Source organism: Parasteatoda tepidariorum, chromosome 9, assembly GCF_043381705.1.
Source record: "Parasteatoda tepidariorum isolate YZ-2023 chromosome 9, CAS_Ptep_4.0, whole genome shotgun sequence".
Lineage (NCBI taxonomy): Eukaryota > Metazoa > Arthropoda > Arachnida > Araneae > Theridiidae > Parasteatoda > Parasteatoda tepidariorum.
In genome coordinates this window covers 42340749-42362576 of record NC_092212.1, presented here as the reverse complement: position 1 = coordinate 42362576, position 21828 = coordinate 42340749, and the positions used below count along the sequence as shown (strand labels likewise).

The window sequence follows — 21828 nt, the reverse complement described above, 5'->3', positions numbered from 1 at the left end:
TTCATTATTCTTTATTTTTCATTATTCTCAAACAAGAATAGGAAAATTAGGAACATTTCTTTCCTGACTGATGCACGATAAAGGCATTTTTTAAATATAATTCTAGAGACAAAAAAATTTCTAAAATTTCTGCAGAAAAAAAAATCAAACTTTTTTACTTCATTATTCTTTATTTTTCATTATTCCTAAAAATCAGGAGCATTTCTTCCCCGTCTATTATTCTCAAATAAGAATAGAAAAATCAGGAACATTTCTTTCCTGACTGATGCGTGAAAAAGGCATCTTTTAAATATAATTTTAGAGACATAAAAATTTCGAAAATTTCTGCAGAAAAGAAAACTAAAATTGTTTACTTCATTATTCTTTAATTTTCATTATTCCCAAATAAGAATCGAAAAATCAGGTGCATTTCTTGCCCCTTTATTCTTCTCAAATAAGAATAGAAAAATAAAGAGCATTTCTCTCCTAATTGATGCGTGAACAAGGTTTCTTTTAAATATAATTTTAGAGACAAAACTTCTGCATAAAAAAAAAACCAAAATTTTTTATTTCTTTCTGCAAGAACTCGGCAACATTCTACTACAAAGTCGTCCTGTAGCCGCGATTCTGACATGGGACTGAAAACTATAAATTTATGAAGGAGTGGCGTAGCATTGGAGCTAAAAAATCTGGAATTAAATAAATATCCATTTTCAAATTCAATTATAAAAACTCTTTTGATACAAAGCTGCTCGATACCCAAATTAATAAATTTTAATTTATTTTGATTAGACGAAAGGATAAGCATAATTTCGAGATAGCTCTAGTTTAGTAAAAATGTATTAAAAAAAATCTTATTAATTTACATTTCATTATAGTATTGCTTTTATATAACATTATAAAAGTAATTTTTTGTAAGTAAATAAATAGTGAATTAATAAAAATAAATTTAGTTATAAAATTAGTATAATATAGAAATATTTAAATCCCTATTTTTAAGCAGATTTTGAAATAATTAAACTATCTAAAAATCTCACTTAAAAATTTTTGATGTTCCAAAATAAATAATTAAAATAAATAAAAAAATAATTAAAAAAAAAATTACAATTATGTCAAATATGCATTTTTTATTGTACGTTATCTTTTTCTTTGTCAAAGTGTATATCTTTATCAAAATATAAGAAACTTATAATTAGAAACTAATATACAATAAAAAAAAAACGTTATAAAATATTGTGATACAGTGAAAAATTTTTTTTTTCTGTAATCTGTATCATTGGTGTGGTTAACGGGGGGGGAGACGGTATTTTGAGCATAGAAAGAAAATGGAAACAGTAACTTGAAAATCTATTCTCTGCTACGTAGTTAATCAACGATTTACACTTAAAAATATTGAAATCTTACCCAAAATAAAGTGTTTAAAGGATTTATATTTCTACTATCAGATCTTCCATTTCCTTAAAAGCGTAAAGAAAACTAAAATAAAATAAATTCTGAATTTAAAAATTGTTAACAATTTTCATATTTATAATTTGTTCATTCTTGACAATTATTTTCTGTAAATTACTTTCATAACACATTATCTTTGATTCTTAGATTGGATTTATGAAACGTTTAAACACCAAATTCCATGAAAAGACATGGTATGGCATGTCTTCGGATCATCCTCACAGGGATGTTTCCCAGACCGTCGCCAATAACCCGTTGTGCAGCTCTAGTGCGACGTAAATGAACTACAACTACAACAACCATGAAAGGAAAAGTATTAGACACATTTGTATTTCTACTATCTGCATTTTCCATTTCATTTAAAAATAAACAAATTTAAAATAAAATTGAATAAATTTAAAAATTTTAAAGCATAAATGTAGTGTTAAATCAATAAGGTTATTTGAATGATTTCGCTAACATCTGTAATAATTAAAAAGTTATTGTGTGTGTTTCGTATAAGCCCAGAACTGTTTGTAGTTATTAATAGTAGCATTTTATTCTCGTTGCATTAAAACTGCACAAAGGGAAAAATCCTTGAAGAGGATCTGAAGACACGCTATCACGATTTTGGTCCTCCGCAGAAGCTCCCCAGCTTAGGTAGTCCGACCAAAGAATATACTAGCTGGGCAATTCCATATGTGACGGAATGACATTTTGACTTGAAAAATAACATTTCATTTAAGTTTCTATGCATCTAATTTCAAGTAAACATTGTTTTTTCTCATGCATATCATTATTATTGGCATAAAGCGATTCATAAACTAAAAAAAAAGGATTTTCTATCTTTTTTATTTTTAATTTTACGAACTTTTTATTTGTGTGACGGAATGACATTTTGGCAACCAAGCTTTTGGCATGCTGCTTAAAACTGGTAGTTTCTGTGAATTTTGCAGCTATTATTTTTCTGAACTGTTTTTTACTTTTAGTATAATGTGTAAGTAATGTAAAATCTGAATTTGGAAAATTAACCTCAGGTTGGCTAGCAGTTATTAGCATCTATTTGCTGTGACGGAATGACCGTGACAGAATGACAAAAAGTTTAGTGGAAGAAAGTTTTCATTTAAAATTTTTTTTATTAATATGTAAATGATAAAAAGAATGTAACAGATAAACAGGATTAATGTGTATGTAACCGATAAACAGAATTAGTAAAAATTTCAACAATTTGAAAATTAGCTTGTCTCTGAAGAGGTTTTATATCTAACTTGCCAATTACACATCTTATCTTCTTTCTCAGGAAATTTATGCATAAATAAATTTTTGTTCCGTCTTCTTTTTAGAACTTTAACATCTAAATGGTCTGTCAAAGTAATCTGAGCCACATATAAATGTTCCTTTTCTGAAATATGGGACAGTGATTAAAGAGTCTCCTCAGTCATGTTTTCCTCTTCAAAACAGTGGCCTTCTTTCAAATCATATACTACTTGGTTTTGGTTAAAATTAGAAAACATTCTAATTTTGATGATTCACTTCTCAACCACATGAACGTCTAGTGCACGTCTCTTGTCTCTGGCAATTCTGCTGTAACAGGTGACCAGCTGAAGTCCCTCTCTTAACCCCTTGGGGACGGGTGATTCAGAAAAGCATTCGTACAAAATCAGAATCAGGATGTAATTAAATAAAAAACGGTAACTCAAATGTAGTCGTTTCTAATTTGACAGACTTACTTTGCTTTTACTTTAATTATTGTTAGTTTAATCACACATATAATCAATGTTAATTCAAGGTATAACTAAATAGTTTTATTTTGAACAAAGTAATGGTGAATTAAATAAATCAAACAATTATAACTCCGCCCATAAATAAATTGCTAAAGAATTACTTTGATTACCAGTTTTATCTTTTTGCCCTGATCGATACGGTTTTATACTGGCACGTATTTGTGACAGTCGGTGCGAAAGGGTTAAATAGAATAACTGGACAAAAACAAAACTTCGACTTTATGAAATCATAAAATTCTTTTGCATATTAGGTGCCGTTTTAAAGTATCCAAAGCCTTGTTTGGCTTTTTAAAACAACCTCACATTTACGTGGTATTTATAGGTGCATGTGTTGTGAGGTATTAATGAAATACACTTAACAAAAATGAAACACACTTTACATCATTATCTGCTTCTTTAAACAAATGAAAAGCCTCTTTCAGTGCACTTTTCGTTACTCTGTCAGAGTTTGTATTATGACTGAATCCTTCATACCACCTGGGGGCTTGTAACTAACATCATCTTGACAGTTAAATTCCTTAACCAAAATAAACAGCTTATCGACATTCACTTAATTTAGTTTCTTTTGAGTTGAATGTTATATACTTCTCACATTAAGACTGAATTAATTTTTTTAACTTTATTGTTGATTTTGGAAGTGAGTGTACAACTTTTTTCACGGCTTTACCAAGATTTGTAGGGGGAATTTAAATTATTTGTATGTGAAGAGGTTGGTAGAATTAGATTTTTTCTTTGTTTACACAATCTCTGCACAACATCTAAGCTTTTAAGTTCAGCTTTTGTGGCGGAAGCCTTCTTATCTGCTTTTCCATCGTATAATGGGGATCTTGTTCCTTTTCAATATTCTATCTGTCTTTCAACAGTTGTTTTAGCCATTAGGTTAATTGAAAAATAAATAATTCTCTAATTTTTGAATTGGCTTTTCAAGGACTCGTTTTGTCATTCTATCGCCGAGGATGTGTCATTCCGTCACATTAATTATTGGAAGTTAATAATCAAATGCATAAAACTTTATAATCTCTCATTGATTCTTATGCCATATCTGCTTTATATTCCAAAATATACACATTTTCATTTTGAAATTTAGTTGCAGTTTAAAAAAAAAAAACTTAAACATGTGACGGAATGACACAAAAAAAGTTACGTTTATTTTATATATTAAACTCAAAATGACTTAAAGACTATGTTTTAAATGTTTAAATTTTGTACTATATGCATAATTTTATCAAAATATTGCAAAAGAAAGATACATTTATTTTATTTTATAAGTGTTTTTCAAGAAAACAATTTCAGCACAAATGTGAACAATTCACTTGTCAGCCATGTGATTACTTTAGAATACTACTAGATTCAAAAAACTTAAAATTATCAAAAATGAAACATGAATAAGCAGACTTTGGCTATTTCTGAACATATTTTTAAAATCAAAATATGCAATTCATAAAAAAAAATTTCGCTTGAAAGTTGACACTTTCATGGAATTGTCCAGCTTTCATTGACATGATGTAAACCAGCCCCCACCAGGTTAGGTGCTGTCCCAGTGTTTAAAGGAATCCATTTTGGGCCACAACAGCAGAGGTTCTTGCAAACTATTAAATATTAACGTTAAAACTATTCCACTCACAAAAATAGGAAGTTTCTTATTCGTGGCCTTCCAAAAGATTTTAATACCAACTTAATTTCTCTAGAAATAGAGAAACTTAACATTGAAATCAACAAGATCGTGCAATTCAAGAAACGGGTAGGCGGGGCCTATAAGCTCCTCCCCCTTTTCCTAGTGACAGTCAAAGATTCAACGAATCAGCATCTTGTCTTCCACCTAGAGCATATCGAGACGTTCCCCGTGATCATCGAAAGATTCCGCGGCGGCAGAGGAACTACCCAGTGCTACAGATGCCAGGCCTACGGCCACGCACAAAGTGCATGCTCGGCACCGCCGAGATGCCTAAAGTGTGCCGGAAGCCACTTCTCCTATGAGTGTAAAAAGGAAAGGACAGCTCCCCCCACATGTTGCAGTTGTAAAAAATCACACACTGCCAACTTCTCTGGGTGCGAGGCCCGCCCCAAGAAAAAAACTCCATCAACATAGGCAAGATTCCTCTCCTACTTCACCATCCCAACGACTCGTTTCCATCATGAAGGAGCTACTCAAAAACGAAGAGGCAATATTACTTCTGAACTCTATTCTACAGGGAAAGACCCCTGATCTCTGATGTTTTCCCACTGCCATTGAATGTCTACACCCAAATCCAGCCAACTGAACTCTCTACCCCATATCTACTTTCGGAGCTTCGCTCCGAATTTTCTAAAAACTTTCACACAGATGGATGAGTTAAAGCCGCATTAAAATATAGTGGCTGGTACTCAGATTCTTATTTCATATAGGTATAGGTTCTTGCAAAAGGTTTGCACTCTCTTCTTTACCAAACCAATGGTGGAATTGGGAAAGCATTAGGGATAAGAAGAAAAGTTTTCCTTTTTTATCGTTGGTTTGTTCTGTATTTCCTGTATATTGATAAACAATACTGTACAATTAATTAAGATATTTCTTTGCGAATATATTTATATCATCACATTTTGACACAGAAAAAAAGAATAAAATGGCGGTTGGCGGAGAGCGGCGTACCCAACCACCAACCATGCATGTAGAGTAGTTTATTTTACATTTTATAACCGTCGTTTAACAGCCGACCCAATTTTTGGGTTTACGACTGCTAATGTTCAACTCCGTAGCCATGTAATTTTGAACCAATCCAGAAGACAAGGAAACTCTTGGTTCAGTACACCCAGAGGTGTGATTTGTTATGGGAGAACAGGGAGGACTTTGTGACAGGACAGATTTAAGGTGCATCAGTCACCATTTACTACATAGTCTTCTGCCGGCGGGGATCGAACCCACGACCTCTTGGACAACCAGAAGACAAGGGAACGCCTGGATCAAGTATTGGGAGAAATTCGCCATCGTGGACTACGCTATTGATGGAACTAATCCGCATTTGAGTTGCATGGAGAGGAAGATCTCGAGAACATTCCACGGTTAGCCTGAAGGCAAGAGGATTCTAACCCATGATCCATCTACCACTGAGAATATTTCACATCAGCACTGTGGTCGGTGCGAGCCGGATGCGGAATTCGTCTCGATCATCTATCGCTGGGATTCGAATCCGGTTCAGCTCATTGGAAAGCGACTGCTCTATCCCCTGAGCCATCGCGACTCGTGCATTCTCCAACAACCGGTTCACAGATGACGTAAATCCTGAGTGTCACTTTGCTTGTCATGCGCATGCACTGGATCTTAGTTTAAATAACACTCTGCTAAATTTGAGTATGTTTCTGACTCTGTAAGTTGTTTTTCTGGTATAAAGTATCGAACCGAACAGCTCCTTTCTTTTCTATATTCTTTGTGCCAAGTTCATCATTAACAGTTCAACGAGGACCGATACCTGGCACACTCGGTCTTTTTGCAGGCGGATCAAAGTGGTCACCCACCCGCTCACTACAGGTGATGCTTGATATCGGCAGGGGTCTGTCCAGACATTTTGTGAAAGGTCCGTTTCTATAAAATTGTGAAAAAATGACTCGTAATTTGTGGATATTAAATAAACGTTAAGTCACATTCTTTCAACCAGGGTCCTGCTTTTGTGAATTTGTGCAAATAGGGTCCTGTTATTGCAAAAAAACTTTTCCAAGGAGTTTTTAAATTGTAAAGAGATACAAGATTATGTTCAACACTGTAAAATTATAATAAAAAAATTTAATTTTAAAAGATAAACAGCAATTGCTGCTACTAAATCAGAGATGCAACATACATTTATTTGGTATTTAGCCTATACTGCTGAACGCAGAATATTCATTTCGGATGAATTAAGAAAGAAGCGTCTGTCGAAGACAGAACTTAATACGTTTGCATCTGCCTTTCTCCCCCCCCCTCCCCGGGAAGGGTTTATTCGATAAACAAAACAATAATGAAGATAAACAAATTTGTGAAGGGTCCGTTTTTATGAAAAGATATTTCGTGAAGGGTCCGTTAACGGACCCAAATTTCTTCTAAACAGACCCCTGATCGGTGTTCTGCTTGAAATCGTGTCTTTGCGATCAGTCCTCTGTGGACACCTAGAAAATATTTGAGCTAACGTCCTAAAATTTCGAGAACTGGGTGCATGAATAAATTGCAGCCCCTGGTCTTAAAAAACGTTCAAAATTTTTATTTGTGCGTTCGAGAGGGTCGCCAGAAAAATGAATTTTTCTTATAGGATTATTACGCGTTGTAAAAAAAATTAAACTGTAGTCTGTTTTTTACCTTTACATGTACAAAAGAAAACACCAGAGATGTTTACTAACTTATGATCAAAACTAAGCTTCATTGTGACTTTGTTGCACACTTTTTAATGATTATTTATCTTTGATCCATTATGTCACGTAAGCATAGTTGTAATCAACATGGGGTGACGTTAAGTAATTAGAAGACTATCTGAAACCAAGCATTTATTTGCAGTGTCATTTAGGCAAGCCTCCCTGGAAGATTTATAAATGAGCCCTATCTTAGGCTTAACTTAAATTTCTTAAATTTTAATATGGAACAAAAACACTACGAAAATATATTCGGGTATTTATAATCATTCATTTTATTTTAATTTATATATTTTATAATTAATAAGGAATTGATAATTGCGATGGAAAAGCGGAATTTAGGAAAGTATTAAATTGGAACATTATATACATTTAACAACTTACCACATTTAAATGAAATTCATCTTAATAATACGAGAAACTCACTATCTTATTATAAATATATTTAAAGTTTAGTTAAGGGTTATATTTGCAAAGTGAATTTTAAAAAAAAAAGAAAAAGAGATTTATTGTACTTCAAATAGTGGGGGTGCACAACCCTTGTTTGAATAAAGGGTAGCTTGCTCAAATACCTAGACATGTTGATGGCAATTATGATAATTTTTTACATTAATAGCAGTGTTTCCGACAATTCATTTTATAAGTCAACTTAGAAAAATATTTGAATTTTGAATAGAGTTGAATTATTATAATTATTTTTGTTATTATCTTCTTTTTTTTTCCTTCTCATCAGTCAACTTCGTAATATAATTACATAAAATAAATTTTTTTAAATGCTAAAATTCAATCAAAACTAATAATGAAAAAATAATAAATAAAAATTAAAAAAAAAACATTTTCTTCCTATAAAAAAGCAGGTTTTTAAAAACATAAATGGGGGGAAAGTGATAGTTTTTATCACATCACGTAACGCAAAAGTGCATTTTTCAAAAAATTAACTGTGATGTTCTTGAATGAAAGTAAAAAACAAATAATTTTCTTATTATTGTCTTAGTTCTTTTAATTCATTCTTTTTTTTTCCCTTTCATCTGTGAACTTAGTAATATATTTGCATAAAATTAAATTCTTTTAAATGTTAAAGTTCATTCAAAACCAAAAAATACAAAACTAATATTGTTTTGTTTTTTTTTAATTAAAAAAGAGACATTTCCTTTTTATATATANAAAAAAAAAAAAAAAAAAAAAACTTATATGTAAATATCTGTTTTTTGGCGGGGGGGGGGAGTGATGGTTTTTTTATCACATCAAGTAACACAATAGTGTAATTTTTTAAAAAAATTAACTTTAATGTTCTTGAATGAAAATAAAAAATAGATAAATATTTTATTGAGCTACATAAATGCAAGTTAAACATTTTAATTTAAGATATCGCATGAGGCTTAAAATGATTTAAAATAAAACAAACGCAATTTAGTTCTAAATAAGATTGTACATTCAGTTGGGAATTAGTTCCTTATATTTTTAGCTTTAGGACATTTATATTTAGTGAATTATAAGTGATTTTATTAATATTTTAAATCTTAAAACGGTTTATTTAGCTCTTTTAAAGATATAAAAAAATCAACAAAATGCTCAAAGACTTTATAAAATCCAAGTTCGAATTTCGCGTATTATAATTATATTGTATAAAAAAAATGCTGAGATTTCAAAAAAAAAAAAAAATTGGAAATAAATAGTAGCAACTAAAAAAAAAAAAAAAAAAAAAAAAAAAAAAAAAAAAAAAAAAAAAAAAAAAAAAAAAAAATTGAAAAATTACTTGGATTGACGATGAAACTGTCACAAATAAAGCACGTCAAAGGTGGTGATTAAACTGCTTGAATCGAAAATCCCAAGCAGTTATAATACCGGTTAAATAAATAAAAAATCAAGATTTTCGAAACCCAGTGGAAAAGCGTTAAAAACTGTTAAAAACAACGATCGAAAAAAAAAATCTCTTAGATTTGCAATGAAATCGGCACAAAAAAGCGCACATTTAAATGCGCGATTCGAATGTCGTATTAATGCAATGTTTCCCAAACTGTGGTACGCGTACCCCCAGGTGAACGGGAGCAGTTTGGCGGTGGTACGCGTTCTTATGCGAAATATCTTGCAACAAACGAAAATTTCAAAAAATTTTATTTAAAAACAAAGCTAGCCATGAAAATTTACAATTACGTATTTTTCTATTGGCTATTTTTCTGCAGAGTTAACAGTTAATAATTAGTGGTGTCAACAGCTAGTTGTGATTTTTAAATTTTGAGCAATTTTTTTTATTAAAAAATAAATTTTTTATTAGTGGTACACAGCGTTACGAGCAATTTAGAAAGGGTACATAAAAGTCATAAGTTTGGGAAACACTGTATTAATGCATATTAAACGTATCAGGATTTGCAAAATCATGAGCAGCAATAAGTGCTGAAGAAACAATAGAAAAAATATTTAGAGAAACGATGGGATACTTAGAAAAACGGGAATGAGTCGAAACTTAGTTACGAGTTGAACTTAAATAAACGTACTTATAGGGAAATAGTACCTAGAGATGGAGTATTTAAAAAGTAGTACGATCATATTGACACATCTAAAGCATGTCAAAAGTGATTACTTTTTATACAATTAGAAACTCGCGAGTGGTGATCCTGATTATTAAAAAAAAACATGTGGAAATCCGATAACAACCCCCGAAAACACGACCGGAAAGTCACTTAGATTGACTATTAATTGCAAACAAATAAATAACTTCAAAGGTGATTACTAAAATTCGTACTTCAGGTATCATAATTTTGTCGAATTAAAATATCAGGATTTTTAAAACTTTGGAAATCACTGAAAAAAAGCAATCAAAAAAATACATCCATTTAGATTTAGTGCCTCTTGGAATTTCCGGCAAAATTAAATTCCTAGTGCACTTTAGCATCCAAATAGAGTCTCGGTGCTGCCATCTAGTGTGGCAGAAACTAGACGTCCAAATTAACATGACCAACGGTATCTCACCCATTGTGGTGGTCCTGAAAGAGTGGATACCACCTCTGGAGAACGCACTAGGTCTGCTCATCGGCAAGACCGATTGTGCAACTCATTGGAAATAAAAAAAAATAAAAAAAGATTTAGTGCAAAATAAACTTAAATACGCAATTCAAAATTTCTGATATTTATTTTCCACAAAAATTACGATATTTTTTTTTTTATAGCTGCCGCGAGCCGCAAATCAAAAGCTGGAGGGCCGCAAATTGTGCACCTCTAAGTGTATTATTTCTGATTAATAGCATTTGTTTCAGTTCCTGATGATACTGAGTTTTTGATCATTTGAACGCCTTATCTTAATCGAATAACGTAAAACCACCGGGAAAAAATAAAACATATAATAAGAAATAAAGTTAATAAGCTTTTATTTTGTTTGAATTGGCTCGGTTTATGATGCCTTTCAGTTTCGTACATAAATGCGCAGTGTTAATCTGTTATTTTCGATTTTTTTTTACCTTATACGAAGAATGGGTATTAGGCTAGCAATTTTAAAAAAATCAAATAATTTTGAGAAATTCGTTATGGTTACACATTATTTAAAAGTATTCTCTAAAGAAAATTGTAGATTGCAAGATTTTAAGCTGTTACATAAGCTACAAAGAATTATTTTATTTATAAGATAAAAAGCATCATAGAAGCAAGAAGTTAAGTACGCACATCCTCATTTTCTTTAAAAAAATATATGTATATACATAAATTTTTTTATTAATGTAATAAAAATTTTTATAAATAATTAATAAAATTACAAATTTCACAATCAAACTGTGTTCGAAAATCTACAGACTATTCAAAAAATCGATTATAAAACAATAGCCGAAATAAAACAGAAAATTACGATTCATGTTGCGTTCTGCTAATAGGAAAATAATTTGTTTTTTTTTTTTCAAGTTTCAAAACGAATTACAAAGTTCACAAAACAGAAACATATTCAACTATTTCAGCTAGGATGCTCTGACGAATCAAAAAATATTGTTTAATAGTTTTTGAGTCAATAGCACCAGCCTATGAGGAACTGCGCAACGAAATTTGAAGTCTGGTGATTATAAAATTCGTTTCCTAAGCAGAACGCAGCAATCCCTACATTTCCATCTCCTTTCGTTTTCCTTCAATAGATTTGTGAAATAGTAGTTATAAAAAATTTTATTCTTGGTACGACCAGTAAGTTAGGAGAAAAAAACACTTTTGTAGCTATCACAATTGATTGAAAAGGGGTGCAGGCTATTTTCAACGAAACTTACTCGCAAAAATAATAAAGCTACGTGCTTATAAATTATTAAAGGCATTAGATATTGAAAAGAATTGGATACCTGCAAGTGACGTCATCGTAGGTAAATCGTGCTATTTGCCACTTCAAAAGTCAATCTGCTTCGACACACACGCGTGATGTTACATACAGGTATGCAATTAAATCTGATACAAATCACAGGGTTAGGCAAAATCACTTCACTCTTTCTCGAGTTGCAAGTATCCAATTAAATAATAAATCACAATGCTACATAAAATTTAGCAAATATAAATGATCAAAACTATTACATACCTTGCTGCTGAGCCTAATAAAAATGATTGAAAAAATGTCTGAAAATAAAAATATACAAAAATGCATGAAGTTTTGCTTTAAACGTTTTATATAAAATGGATATGCATAGATAAAAATAGTTGTATATAAAAAATACCCAGTTAAATTTATATTTTATAAGCATGTTTTTTTTTTTTTTATACATAGCTCTATAATTACCATCCTTTTTAATTTTTATTTGAATCATTGTCAAAAATAAAGTGATTAAAGTCTACTGATCAGGAGCTTAAAACAAAAAATTAAAAGTGAAAATATATTAATCTTACAAAAAAAAAAAAGTGATGAATTATTATCGAAGTCAATCGCGGTAAAATAATTTAGAAAAATCCCCCTGGTTTTCCATGTTAAAAATGGAATAAAATGGATTTTTATTTCATGGTTGGAAAAAAAAAATTACAAATAAACAAAATGAGTTTGTATTTTGAAAGTGAAAGCATCCTTAATAATTAATTAACCTAATAGAAGTTATTAGCAATATATTTCAGTTTTATCTAGATAATAAATAGGTTGTAATAATTTTAAATTTGACACTGGGAAAATTTCCATATCGTGATCCACGGCAGTATAATCGCTAGTCTTGGCAAGCATCTTTCGGTGTGTGGCCCGCGAGAAACTACAAGAAACATCATCACAGAAGGGTACTAATTCAAAGGGTATAAAGTCTTAGCCACCTTCAGGCGCGATTTTCCAATCAAGCGGCCTTTAACGACCCGTTCTCCTGTTTGACATTTCATTAAATGACTTTTTTTTTAAAGTTCAGGTAGCACATTTTAAAAGAAATAAAGGCTTGCATTATAATTGCACCTAACTACAGCCAAGAGAAAAATATTTTTAAAAAAAACGAGTCGTTAAAAAACCAAGGGTAAAATAGCCCCCTCCCCCAGGCAAACTTAGACACGTTCTATTTTTTTTAAAAAAAATTACCATTTTAAAATCCATTTGGGGCCTTGGCGATTATAGCTGCCTTGTCAGATCACGATCCCGGAAATATCCCCTCACATTCATGTGATTGACTTCTGTTATCCAACAGAAAAATTTCATTTGCAGAGAAATATAGGTTAGAAAGTTAAAAATAAAACTTAACTAAACGAAAATTTCATTTGTCTTTCTATAACTAAATGAATATAACGATGATGCATGTTAAAAATTCTTATCTCAGTAAACAGAGTGACCTATATCAGATTGATGGTTTTTAAAAATTTTAACAAGAAAATTGTGATGGTTAGAAGTATATATATATAAAAAAAAATGCTGCTTATGTGGCAACATCTGCAGTTCTTTATTTTTTTTTCAAGTTTTTCAACAGAGGGCGCCGCGCAAGCCACTTTTACAATTTTTTCCGTAATGATCTGATGTTAGAAAATTATGTTTTCTTAAAACGATGTGTGATCGTGGCCAATGCTGGCCATTTCCAAAACGTCTTAATGTTTTTTTCATTCTCTGAAAGATTTCGAAAAATTCTGTTTTGATGTTTAATTGATCGTTCTTATTTAACAGGTATACAGCGTCATCTGTCGAAACAATTTCGCAACTAGAATAAAAACTTTGAGATGCAAAAATTTTTTCTTGTCGCATGAAGCTGCTACAAACCTTTTCTTCCCCTTAACCTTAGTGGTTTTCTAGTTATAAATTTTTAAAAACCTTCATTCTAATTTAAGACACTCTATATATTCAACAGCGACGAATAAAGATTTATAATATACTTTAGGCAATATTCAATATTCATTATAAAAATATATATATAAATATACTTACAAAAAGAAACAAACAGATGAAATTAGCTGGAAAACTCCTTCTAACCTTTTCACAACAGGCTAATACAATCATCAAAACAAATGTAAAACCTCTAAAAAAGCACAGTAGAAACGGAACTTAATTTTTATAACAAGTTACAAAATATTTATATTTTAATAAAAATGGAATTTATTTAACTTTAAATACATTGAAAAAAAAAGAAGAATATTTTAGTTTAATGTTTAATTTAAATTTGCTCCTGAAATTAATATGCTCATTTGTTAACTATGATATTTAGAAATACTTAGTTTTCAAATTAATTATGTTTGTCAGGGGGCAGCGCCGGATTAAGCGTAGGCGGGGCCCTAGGAGATTCAAATTTTTGGGCCCATCGATTAAGTTGTTTTTCTCGCATATTTTTTATATATCTTTTCATTTAAGAAAGCGTATTTAAAATAAAAATAAATAATGATAGATTAAATTTTATTTTATTTCGTTAAATTAGAACTAAAAAATAATCATAACATTTTGAAATTTTTTTATATATTCGAAATAGATTTTTTTTCAAAAAAAATCATTGTTTTTCTTAATTTTTTAAAATTCATTTTCAAAAAAACCATTTTAAGGGGGCCCCGGGCCATGGCCCAGTCTGGCCAAATGGGTAATCCGGCACTGCCAGGGGGTGCTTTTAAACCTAGGGTCGGCCTTGGTCAGACGAAAATTATCAGGCATTACTGAACGGTTATAATCAAACTGGTGAAGAAGTGGAAGGATTTATTAAAAATGGCAGAAATAGCTACCATACCAAATCTGAACTGTACAGCCATGAAACAAAAAATTTTTATTCGCTTTTTATATCTACTTTCTTTTACGTTTTTTTTTAAATGGAAAAGTTGATTATAAATGGAGAAAATAAGGTTCTAGATAAGCACCATTCCAGAAATAATTGATACCTTCGACCCAATTTGGTGCTTAATACTACCTATGTTCAACTCCGTAGCCTTGTAATTTTAGACCCAATCCAGAAGAGAAAACTCTTGGATTAAGTATACGGAGAAATTTCCCTTCGTGGAGGAACTTTTGATGGAACCCGCATTTGTGTTACATTGAGGGGAAAACCACGAAAACCCCTACAGTTAGCCTAACGACAAGCTTTGTCTCACCCCTGATCCGTTTACCACTGACAATATTTTAGGTCAGCCTTGTGGTCGTCGCGAGTCGGGTGCGGAATTCGTATCAACCAGCCATTTCTGAGATTCGACCCTGGATCAACTTATTGGGAGGCAAGCGCTCTAGCCCCTGAGGCAGCACGGCTCTCCAGAAAGTTTTGCTTGATTTGCAGTTCATTTTTTCCTTAAGGTATGGATGCATTATATATATCCGCACTAAATGCTTTAGCTACGAAAATGTTTCTACTAATTTGAAAGAATTTGCATAGCTTTACGATTTCCCATCGGCGTTATTTTAGCTTTATGCACGAAAACTCACCTAACAATTGCGCGGTAGGGGTGTGTTAACCCAAGAAAAACGCTACGAAAAATCTCCCTATTGATTTAACTATTTATATCGTGCACAATCATTTACAAACCAATTCAACTATTAGAAAAAAAAACATCTATTATTATTATTCTTTTAGGAAGAAACTTTATGAAACTTTTAAAGTCATGCTTTATGATTCACGAACATAAGAATTCTAATTAAATCGAGGCCTACTTTCTAACATGACAAAACAACAGAAAGTAAAGATCGGCCAGGAAATGACTATTTTATTTTGGGAGAAGAAAAAAAAAATGATTGTCATCTAATCACTCATAAAAGTATGAGGAGGGAAAAAAATAAAACCTACAATGCAATCCAAAACATCTCAGGATGCTGATGAGAATATTCTTTGACTCTAGGCCTGCAAAAAAAGAAAAAATAAACGAACGTTTTATTAGCAGGAATGAGATATAGACAGAATAGGAAAACACACAAAGAACTCAGGAATTTCATATTAATAATGGTCATTTTCAAAAATTATGATTTATGGAAACAACTAATAAAACTATTCGCAAAATTGTTTTATAAAATAAAATATAGCCAAATCTCAATTTAATAAATTTATTGCGATCGAAAATTTTAATCGTTAAATCCAGGCTTTTGGAAATATTAGGGATCATAAAAAAACTACTCTTACAATTTTTTTTATAAGCATTTACACAAAAATACACAAAATTTAAAATTGTACATTTTTTATTTAGAAGTTAAAAATGAAGCGAATAATTACACAATAGCTAATTTGAAATTTCAAAGTTTGAGCCAAGTTAAGTTAAACAATTTGTATGAAGCTAACTATTTGTATGATTTGTATTCTAAGCTAAACAATTTGTATGATTTCCGATTCGAAAACGTTCATTTTTAAATTTTACAGAGGAAATAAAGCACAGTGATATTTACATCCTATTGCATTAGGTGTGTTTTCAGTTTCCAAGTTTTCGTGATGTAAGATATCAGAAAAAAGTTAACAGTTAAAAGTTTTAATCATCAGAATAGTAGATAAGGCAGAATCATCAGACTTAAGATAAATCAACAGTTTCATTAACTTCAACCCGCAGTGGGCTGATCGTTAAAAACACGGTTCCCAGCAGATCACCGAAGTCAAGCATCAATGGCTGCGGTCAGTGTGCGGGTGGGTGACCACTTGGATCAGGTCTGCGTAGGGACCAAGGGTGTGCTGTATTGGTCCTCGTTAAACTGTTCTACCGTAAAGTGCTCGACTTCGCGTGCAGGTCGTCGGGCTACCGAAGCGGGGGTGTCATTCCCTCTGAAGAGGATCAAAATTGTGATGGCAAGTCTTCGGATCATCCTCGGGGATGTTTCCCAGACCGTCGCCAATAGCCCATTGTGCAGCTGTAGTGTGCCGTAAATGAACTACAACAACTTCATTAACTTCAATTGTACAGACAATCCATCATCATCATAATCGTTAAAGTTAATCTTTCACTGATACTGTAGTCATTTGAAAAATTAATATTTTTCTAACCCAAACTATCAACAGATTTTATTTCATTTATTTATTATTATTATTTTTTTATTTTTGGCTGATTATATAATTTATTTGTGTTTGAGGTTTTTTATTAGTTAAATCTTTCTTTTTTTTTTCTCCTTTGCCTTAAATTTAACTGGGAAAAAAGAAAAATTTGTCAATTCTTTATATATCAACACCTCCAAATAGAAAAGTAAAATTGCTAATACATTATAACCCATAATTTTAAGCACATAAAAAATAATAAAAAAATTACTTTATAAAGTAAAAATGTATTGAAAAAATGATTTGTCATATTTTTACAACATTATGCGAAATGATAAAACATTCATATTGTTGCAAAATGTGAAATATCACATCAAGATTCAAATATTCAAAAATATCAATTCAATAAATTTAATTCATTCATTTCAATTCAAACATTTTAGTTTGAGTTATATTCCTAATATAAACTTGTGCAACTAGTAAGCAATAAATTGAATTTAAATTCTAAAAATCACCTCAATATCGCCATGTAGCAGGGAAAAAAGTGACAATATGCATTAAGAGTAATGTTATAGAATGGCAATAATTGCCGAAATTTTTCTTGAAAACTCTCTTCGTTCGTGGGACGTAGTTAATTTTTAAAAAAAACTCATTAAATTCTTAAAAATGACCAGTTAATCATCAACATAATAATCTATCTATATTATATAAAACGCTAATACGTACGTATGTATGTATGTATGTATCAATAAAACCGATGATATTTCTTTTCTCGCGCTGGCAACAGTTTTCATTTTTAATTGATTGGATTCGGCGCGCAAGAGCACGTAGTGAGCAACCAGATAACAATAACCAGAGTGAGCATTATCAGGTTGTTCAATTCAGATTCATGCACTAAAAACATGACAATATTTAATTTAAACTCAATTAGGAATTAATTAATTAATTGAAGTGAGAATGCTTTAAAAGGCCGCTGTTGAATTGATATTTTTCTACTGGGAGCTACCTAAACGTCTAAAAAACGTTTTATTGAATGCGTTGAATTTTTTTATATTTCGCGTTTATTTATGCATTGAATTTTCACGCTTTAAAATGCAGAACATTAGTGAAGCAATATTTGATAATTTATTTTGCTAATATGTTTCTTATTTAGCTAATGTTTTGATTTTTTCACCATGTACAATTTAAATAGCTAATATACTTTTTTAAAAGCCAATAAGAACATTGGGAGAATTCTTCTACATAAGTACAATACTATGTCTTTGATGATAATATATTATGTCTTTGTGCTAGAACATTGTGTTCATTGGCGAGCGAGCGCAGCGAGTCATGGTTCACGGCGTGAACCACATAGGATTGCTTAGCAATTCTCAGGGGTTGGCGAGTGTTAGCGAGCAGGGGGCGGAGCCTCCTAGTGATGAGATATTACGTTCTCCATTTTTAACATAATTACTATGAAACATGAAATAATTTGACATAAAAATTTAAAAAAAAATCCTTTTAAATACAGTTTTATTCATTTATATTTTAATTTATTGCATTGATTATTTATAAACTTTTCATTGGTATTATAAGAAATTGCTATTTTAAAAAAATTCTGCCCTTAGAAATTTAATATCATTAGACCAAAAATTAAATATTTCTCATTTTATTTATTTTTCACTTCCAGTTTTGTATCATTTTAGTGAAGAGTCATATTTTATTTTGCATTAAATTAAGACTCGTCGTTCATTGATTTAAATATGCAAATACTTGACTTCAAAATAGCGCAAAACCCCACTTTTCAAGCGAAAATCTTAACTTGACGAATAATTCTGAAAGATCGGATAATTCTGAAAGAAATTACAATAAAGCTACTAAATACCGGATTGAAAAAAAAATATGTCAGAATTATAAAAGATGTATATTTTATACTGCAATGTAATTTCTTTTGCCGAAAATTGTTAAGGTAGATTTTGCCGACTTTTTTAACATTAAGAGAAAAGTCATAAGATTTTATTTATGGTTTAAGATTTTATTTATAGTTTTGGTTATTATGGTTAAGATTTTATTTATGGTTACCGTGAATTGGGGTGACTATTAATTGGTGAAAACGTGTGTGGCGCCACACATGTTTTCTGACGTAAAATGGCAATTAGCGATAGTTTGAAAAGATATTAGTTCGAAAATTTTTGATAATTCTTTAAGCAGTATTAGTTTCAGCAACAGTTCTCATTACCATGATAACTGAAACTTGCTTAGCGATAAAACAATTTCGTTTAAGGGCATTTCTTTTGCTGTATACTCTGAACTTTCACTAATTTCATCTGTGGTACATATTTACGATATTATTATCAATATAATAAGTTATTATTCAGATTCCAAGTATATAATGAAGTTAACATGGTTACAAAAAGAAATGTTTACGTCATGTAATTTATTTTATACATCTTGATAACCAAGAACATTGCATTTTCAGTGAAAACTTTGACCTATTATTTGGTTAAGTGTCGGTCAAAGATGGCAATAATCATAAATATGAAGACAAAACTAATATGGATAAGGTTTTCTTAATAAATCTTTTTATATTATTTCCTTACCTAAATTCTCTTTCTTAATTCATTATTCAAAACAAAACCCATTCACATAATTAATAATTCACATTCTGTTCTAAGAAATAGATAAAAGAATGCGGAGCTTACGATTTTAAGTTTTTCCCTTAATCAAACGTGAGAACCTTAGTAATCCCTCGACCAAATATAATTGATAATGCTTCCCTTTTTGCGTGTGACGTAAGAGACAGTGGGGAAAATCTTGAGAGACTTTCCCTACCATTAAACTCTAGCGCAGTGTTTCCCAAACTTATTACTTTTGTGTACCCTTTCTGAATTTTTCGTAACGCTGTGTACCACTAATAAAAACAATGAATGCATTTTTTACTGTAAAAAATTGCACAAAAGTTAAAAATTACAACTGGCTGTTGACACCACTAATTATTAACTGTTAATTCTGCAAATAATAGCCAATAGAAAAGTACGTAATCGTAAATTTTCATGGCTAGTTTTGCTTTTAAATAAAAAATTTTGAAATTTTCGTTTGTTGCAAGATATTTCGCATAAGAACGCGTACCCCCGCTAAACTGTTCCCGTATCCCTGGGGGTACGCGTACCACACTTTGGGAAACACTGCTCTAGCAGATCGATATTAGTGTGTGATTTTATGCTCTAATATGTCTTAATTAAGGCAGTCTTCTATCGACACTGCTTGATTTTCTGCGAGCCAAAAAACTCGACCATGAACGCCATGTTAAACAACATATCATATATGTAACACTATTTGAAACATGCATATGTGAAAAACTTACTCGAAAAGAAAGAGACATATGAATGCTGTCGTAATCGCCAGTTGAACCATCAGTATGGCATATACTTTTCTGATGAAAGCTGAAAAATTTAATGTGTAGATTTAATTCAAATTCTTCAAATACTGTATATCGGGTGTCTCCTAACTATCACCCATTGTATATATTTTAAGAAATCTTATCAAAAATGAAGTAAAAAATGGAAGCGAGAAAAAATATAAAAGCTATCAAAATCAAACGAATTACTAAGATGGAAGTTGGGACTAGGAACACCAAAACCAGTTTGATTGTCAGAGGATCTGATTTCATCAAGCAATAAAAGTAATTTGGATATTTTCCACCAGCTTTCGTCGCTAGTGGTTCGACAAATTTTGATATGATTATGATAGCATTTCTGTTTCTACTCAGTTTAAATATTAATTTGTGACGCTTGTGCTGATTTTCTTTTGCTCAATATTTTAGAATGATGGTTAAAATAAATATTAAAACGGTCCCAGAACACCCTGTATATAATAGGTAGATGAATAAATAATTAAAAAATTGTTATACCAAGATAATTAAAAAAAAAGAAAAAAGAAAGGTATCAACCTGAATAGTTTTTGTTCTCATGATCGGATTTTAATCCAACCTTGATGTTTTAAAAGGTTGATCTTAGATAAGCTAATAAATCAGCGCTAGCTATTTTGTTTTTTGTTTTATAACCGTCGTTGAACAGCCGACCCAATTTTGTGTTTACGACTACTAATGTTCAACTCCGTAGTCTTGTAATTTTAAACTGATCCAGAAGATAAGGAAACTCCTGGATCAGTACCCCCAGAGATATTGTTTTGTTATGGGAACATGGATGACTTTGCGACTCGACAGATTTAACATGCATCAATCACCATTTACTACACGGGGAGCCTTCGGCCGGCCTGGGATCGAACCCACGAACTCTTGGACATGCTCCCAGTGCCCTACCAATCAGGCTATCCCGGCCCTCTAGCGCTAGCTATTACGTTATAAAATAAGACACAAAAAATTAAATAAAAAAAAAACGAATAAATATATCATCGAACAATATTTTCATCGAATAAACGTATAGTTCGTTCACCAGGAGTTGGCACTTGGCTCCGCCTTCATCACGTGGTATCCAACGATACTATTTCGCTATTTTTGGGAGAAGGATGTGAACAATCCTGAACAAGGCTGCTATTTGGCCACCTTGTTTGAACATGCATTGTGGAGATCGCCACAGTGGGCTTGTGTAAAGTTTGCTGACGAGTCCAGGTTTATCTTGCAGTCTGATTCACGTCGAACTTTTATGGATGGGTGGTCTAATGTAAACAATAACAAGCGTCCTTAAACCGGAAGAAATTTAGAAAATTTCCGGTGTATCCCTCCGCTTATGTTATGACTACGAGGCGATGTGTGAACAAGCCTAATATTCTATGCAGTTTTGTTATTGTAATTTGGGTTCAAATCTAAACATAATTGTACCATTCATAAGAGCTTTCAGAAATGTATTGATTCTCAGAGGTCGTAAGGCCAAAAAAAATTTTGGAAAGTTAATATCTCATTGTGAATAATTCTTAAGGTTTGCCATGTTTTGTATTTTATCCCTTATTTGGCTACATTTGAATAAAAT

At 31.3% G+C, this 21828-nt stretch overlaps 1 protein-coding gene across 3 annotated transcripts in view; it reads right to left on the bottom strand.

The window, feature by feature from the left end:
- LOC107446570 (protein lifeguard 1) overlaps positions 1-21828 on the bottom strand; it is a 75331-nt gene that overhangs the window by 24933 nt on the left and 28570 nt on the right. For all 3 annotated transcript variants that reach the window (XM_071185602.1, XM_071185604.1, XM_071185603.1), the window contains exons 3-6: positions 20205-20283; positions 15698-15751; positions 13873-13963; positions 12079-12116 (exon numbers count right to left, since the gene is read on the bottom strand). In XM_071185602.1, coding sequence (XP_071041703.1) covers positions 12079-12116; positions 13873-13963; positions 15698-15751; positions 20205-20283 — 262 coding nt within the window. The remainder of the gene's footprint in view (positions 1-12078; positions 12117-13872; positions 13964-15697; positions 15752-20204; positions 20284-21828) is intronic.